This window comes from Pyrus communis, chromosome 8 (genome assembly GCF_963583255.1).
Source record: "Pyrus communis chromosome 8, drPyrComm1.1, whole genome shotgun sequence".
In the NCBI taxonomy this organism is placed as follows: Eukaryota; Viridiplantae; Streptophyta; class Magnoliopsida; order Rosales; family Rosaceae; genus Pyrus; species Pyrus communis.
This window is the reverse complement of record NC_084810.1, coordinates 19,528,303-19,534,297: the sequence shown is the minus strand read 5'-3', so window position 1 is coordinate 19,534,297 and position 5,995 is coordinate 19,528,303. Positions and strand designations below refer to the sequence as shown.

The 5,995-nt window shown below is 40.6% G+C and overlaps 1 protein-coding gene and 1 pseudogene across 1 annotated transcript; both read right to left on the bottom strand.

The window, feature by feature from the left end:
- Positions 1-1,568: 1,568 nt before the first annotated feature.
- LOC137743087 (DEAD-box ATP-dependent RNA helicase 42-like) lies at positions 1,569-3,506 on the bottom strand (annotated as a pseudogene).
- A 502-nt stretch (positions 3,507-4,008) lies between these two features.
- On the bottom strand, positions 4,009-5,058 carry LOC137741658 (probable carboxylesterase 17). Its single transcript, XM_068481355.1, has one exon. It carries the CDS (start codon positions 5,056-5,058, stop codon positions 4,009-4,011), a length of 1,050 nt encoding a protein of 349 aa, XP_068337456.1.
- Positions 5,059-5,995: the final 937 nt, after the last annotated feature.

Below are 5,995 nucleotides of genomic sequence, written 5' to 3'. Positions count from 1 at the left end.
ATGACTCTGGTATTGGTCATTTTGCTGTTGGTTATGTTGATTCAGATTATACAGGTGATCTGGATGGAAGGAAGTCTACTACAGGCTATGTGTTTACTATGGCTAAAGGGCCAGTTTGTTGGAGGTCCATTTTGCAGTCGTCTGTTGCCTTGTCTACTACAGAGGCTGAATATATGCCAGTTGCTGAAGCTATAAAGGAGGCCATTTGGATACATGGGCTGATTAGAGATTTGGGGGTTGATCAGAAGCAGGTGGAGGTGCATTGTGATAGTCAGAGTGCCATTTATTTGGCTAAGTATCAGGTTCATCATGCGAGGACCAAACACATAGATGTGCGTTATCACTTTGTTCGTGAAGTTGTTGGTGAAGGAGAAATCATTCTCCAGAAGATTCCAACTAAAGACAACCCCGCTGATATGTTGACTAAGGTTGTTGGTGTAGCCAAGTTTGTTCATTGCTTGAACTTGGCTCACATTTTGCCTATATAAAGAAGGCGTTGAGCAGTAGGAGTTTTGGAGCATTTGGCTCGGCATGAGTTGTTCTCTTGCTAGTGATTGGGAGTGATGTTGTGTGTTAATTGTGTTGTTTGGCTTATCATGGCGTTTTTCGGAACTTGGCCAAGGTGGAGATTGTTGAATAAGTGGCCAAGTGGCCATACTTTAGATTAAACAAAAGAAGGTGGGAAACACCTTCCTTGTTTTAAGGAGAAAAAAAAGGGAAAGTCTTTGTCTTTGTGGAAAAAGTTTGAACCAACACCCGTGGGTGTTGGCTAAAGGAAAAAGAAATATTGTTTTTAAGAATGAGTGCTCATGATTCGGTTTAGAAAAGGAGAGAGAGAAAGAAGGAGCTCATTTTGTTTCGGTTGTTAAGAAGCAGAGAGAAGGAAGAGCAAAAAAGAGCTTTCTTTTGCAGAGAGCTAAGGAGAGTTGCAGAGAGCTAAAGGAGCTGCAAAGAGAGAAGAGAAGCTGCTGCTTCAATTGGTTAGTAATCATCCACCAAAGTAGTTGTTGTTGTAATAGCTTTGAGCTATATGTATAGAGAAGAAATTATTCATTATATTTCTTCCTCTATTTGTTTCTTTGGTGTGTGAGAGCTATTGGGTGTATTGAGTTTTTGGGTTGTGAGATTGCCAACACTTTGTAAACTCCCATTTGGTTGATAGTGAATTATTGGGTGAGCTCCTACTGCTCCGAGGACGTACTCCAGTTACACTGACTGTGGAGGAACCTCGTTAAAATCTTGGTGTCTTTTATATTTTGTTCTTGCATTTTATTTGATATATTTCCTGTGGGTTAGCTTGAGTTGGTTCCAAAAGATTTTGGTGCTATCCTAGCACAACAACAAATTCATAACTACTCACACAATAAAATCCAACATGTATCAGATTATTCCTTGTGAAAAATAAAATGAAACCTAAAATATCAATCGTAAATAGACATGTGGAAAATTGAAGATCAGCAGGGTATAAATAGACATGTGGAAAGATAAAATATTCTATTCATTAGAACAATTAAAAAATAAAACTCATTAGGTGACTGAGAAACAATAAACCAAGAACTGAGAGTCAGATTAAGTTCAGCAAACGCAGATAAAATTATGCAAAATGTAAGATGGAATCAAGTTCTCACTTACATAACTTGATATCTGCGTTGCTGCGTGCCGCCGGGAAGCGATAATGCTTGATTCATGATTTCTTCCAACTTGCGTTTTAGTTTTGCTTTACCTCTCTTGACAGATTGTTCACTACAACCCTCAATAAACAGGTACAGCTTGCAATCTCCTGGCCCTGGAACCTTGCCTAGCGGGAAATACTAACCTCTGATAGTAATGGCAGCTCCAGTCAATCTCTGATATAGGGCCCTAAGTTTCCTTGTGGGTAACCTTCCATTGGGCATTCTGGGGAATATCATTTATTTCCAACTCTGCTTCATAGTGCTCGGGTATTGCATCAGCTTGAATCTTTGCCAGGTTATGCTGCAAATTCATGGCAGCTACAATTGCTGCCCCTCAAGCTGCCCCCTTGTGTCCAACAAGGACACCTGGCACAACAGCTGTTCCTGGTAAAGTTACACAGCCAAGGACACCTGAAAGAGAAACAGGTAATCCACCATTTGGAAGTAGTTGGGCAGCAGAGACAGGGATCTGAACGGAAGCCTTACTACCTTTAGACGGAGCAGCAGTGGCTGATATTTGTTCAAGGGCAGCCTGCTGTGAGATGTCACCGCCTGCCTTTCTGACACCATCATCTTCATCTTCAGAATCTGACTTGTCATCCTCAAAACCATATTCTTTGGCTTGTGCTTTCTTTACTGCTTTCCAAGCTTTCCTCTTCATTAAATTTATAACCACTGCCCCCGTAACCAGTTCTGTAGGCCTGCTCGAGTCCCAACTTGCTCAGGGAGCTCCAATGCTTTGACAAGATCTGGGGCATACTTAGCATCTTCCTCAGAGATGAACGTTATAGCACAGCCCTTCTTGCAATACGGTGAACATAGTCCTCGTAATGATCTGGAGTATCACAGTTGATCACCAGCTCAACCCCCTTGACATCTAACCCTCTAGAAGCTAGACTTGTTGCAATCAACAAATTACACACATTGCTCTTAAAATCAGGTGTGGTGGATTCACGATCTGTTTGATCTTTGTTCCCGTGAAGCGAGAGACTGATATCCATGGCTAAGTAGACCCCTAAGCAAACCCTAAGCAAAGTGTCACATGTTGCATGTCCTTTGGCAAACACCAATTTTTTTCCTCCTGTGAAGCTGAAGACGTGGCACATAACCGAGTGCAATAACATTCTAGGATTTGTACAGCCAACCCTACTTAGTGGGATAAGGCTTTGTTGTTGTTGTACAATTCCCCAAGTATCTCTAACAATCTCATGAACATTTTCACTTTTCGACCTCGCTTCAACAAATTGTGTAATGTCCTTGTTTACAACACTCTTACCACCAACCTGTATGTGCACAGGTTTGTTTAAGACTTGACGTGCCAAGACTTCAAGCTGGTGAGGGAACATGGCAGAAAACAATACAGTCAAACATTCGATTGATTTGTATAGCTATAAGTATAGCTCGGATTTTCTTGTTTGCTCTTCTCTTTCACATAAGGTCCCGGCGAGAGGCTGTTAGCAGTCTTTCTTTTGTTTTGGCTGCCCGTAGGGTAGTTCAGTTGCTTATTCTCTTCGTTCAGGTGACACAAAATACTGAAGTCTTTCTTTTTCACGTTAAGCTGGTGCTTATTCTCTTCGTTCGATGCAGAAAAGATTGATTACCTGATTGATACAGACAAGCTCGCGAAGAGGAAAATCGCAGAGTTAGGGCAGATTGAATTCTTTGCCTCCAATTAATTGAATTTGATCAAAATTGGGCTAATGGTCGGTCGGTAATTTTTTTGGGTTTCTTAATTGGGCCGAAAAGTCTTTAAGAAACAAATGTAGGAAAACATTGGGTTTGAATAAAAAAGATTTCGGTCGGTCTCACTCTTAAACGTGTCCTAGGGTACATGTTTGGCAATTGAAATAATGTGCCGTTGAGATTTCACATAATCACAATGCTCTTCAAACTAAATTGAATTACAAGAAATAGTTGTATAAATTGAGGTTTTATTTTCTGTCTAAGTTGAATTTGCAATCTAGCTTAGGAGGGTTTGGGTGGATTAGGTGGGTGCCAATGCGATCTAGGTGGGTGACTAAGCAGGTCTAGACGCCCTTAATTTTTAAACTTCAAAATCACATGCAAGTTGTTGTGGAGGTTTTGACAATCATCCACATATGAATCCTTCATGTGATGGATCAACAAGATTTCATTGCTGGTTGTTGATTCCATCAAATATGACGTTCTCGAACTCACACAACGGATTACTAAGTGAACAAAATTAATATAGCATGAAAAATATAATACATAACAAGTAATTAACAAGTTCCAATATTAAGTTAATTTCAGCATAATATATTACATAATACCCTAATAAAATATCAAACTAGAAAAAGAATCCATGAAATAGCTATTATTGCTTGATCGTGAAGGCCTTGATGTTAGATATCAATTCTTGGGTCCGGGAATAAGAAAGGTGATAGTTATGCAGAACTTGGAATGCATGTCCAACTCCTTTGTGCATCGTAGTTTCCACCCTAATCCCCATGCTACTCAACGCATTGCACAACTCGAAATTCCTATCCTTCAATATATCCAATTCCGATACGCATACCATCATGCTCGGGAGCATTAAATCGCGCAATTTGGCCACGCTGGCCTTCGTTAGAGGGTTGCACCACGGATGGTCTCTGCTGGCGCCTAAGGGAAGAGACAACCGCCAATATGTGTCCGAATTTGACAGAGTTAGGGCGGAGTATGGAGGCTGAGTTGCACACTTTTCAGCCCAAGTTCGAGCCTCCCCTCCGAAAAAGGGTTGGATCAAGACGGTGCCTTTGAGACTCAATGGCCTTAAAATGGAGGGGTCACATGAACCTGAGTGTGTGGTGACATGGTAGGCTATGTTAGCCCCTGCACTGTCACCACCTATGAACAAACTGGACAAGTTGCACTTACTTAACCACCATTTTTGCTCACTACACTCATTCAGAGCTTGTTGTTTTACCCACATAAGGGCTTTGAATCCGTCATCATAAGCAGCAGGGAGACGGTTGTCGGGGGCTAAACGGTAATTCACAGAGATGATGACACAACTTGCTTGTGAAGCAAGTTTGGCCAGAAACTCATGGTAACAGCTCCAAGCAGCAGATCCCACACAGAATCCACCGCCGTGGAAGTAGACAATCATGGGGAGGTTTCCGGGGTGGCTTGGAACATAAATACGTGCCCATAAGTTGGCAAATTTGTCAATGACAACGTCTTTGGCCACGACACCAGGTGGTAGAGCTAGAGTGCTGGGGACACTTGGGATCATCGGAGGCCTTTCGACGTATCCATCTTTGTGAACTCGGATGAGACCTTCGATTTCTTCGAGTACAACTCCATGTTGGTTAGATTTTCTAGTTGCTTGGAGGTTAAGCCTTGGATCAAGAGATATGGCTGCCATATTTCTTCTAAATTTCATACAATGTTTGTGGATCAATGGATGTGAATGTGGTTTCCTTCGGCACGTACAAGGTCTTTATATACAAAATGAGAAACATTGGGCTCGTTCTGACAGAATTAAAGTTATCCAAAAGGTGGGATTCGAACTCAGCATATGCTGTCATGCAGATTATTCTCATCTAACCTGAGCTAGAATTAGGCAGCCATCCAAATTAAAAGTTTCTTATTCTGTTTGATTTACAAAGAGGGATATTTAAACATGTGGAGGCGAACACACTATTGTGACCATCTGGTCTAATTTGCGTCTGAGTCACTTTGATGATTGATGTCAAGCATTGAGAAGATAATGAGATTGGAGTCAACGGATGAAACTTAACACCAAGGTTGTTCCTGCCTTCTAGTTTATGCTGTCCAATTATTCTGTTGCCATTTTCATTTTTGTTGATTTGATTAAAGCGTTACTTCCCTCACCAGGTTTTTTTTTTTTCTTGGAACATTATCTTAAACTGAAATAAAAGGTCAACTAATCAGACATGTTGATGCCCGAAATTGGTTTTCAACAGTGGGATGACCAACCATTTAGTACTACAGTTTAGTGCTATTATTCTTTACTTGTAAGTGAGACGTCTTAGGTTCGATTCTCGCCAAAGACGAATTTAAACCACATTATTGTTAGCTCATTGTGAGGCTAAGTTCATCTCCTCTCCCTTAGTGTAGATAATATCATTTTGTTCAAAAAAAAAAAAAAAAATTAATGGGATGACCAAGGAAACTTGAGGTCAGACAATTCGTCCAAACATGAGATTTTTAAATGTACCTAAAACACAAAGAATGCGTTGAAACTATTGACAAAAGATAAAAACATGCATTAAAAATAACCCTCTTCTGGAAATCTCTGGTTAGTGAATAATTATCGAAATTGAGTTCTCTAAAATTTCATGAAATGCAATTAATCA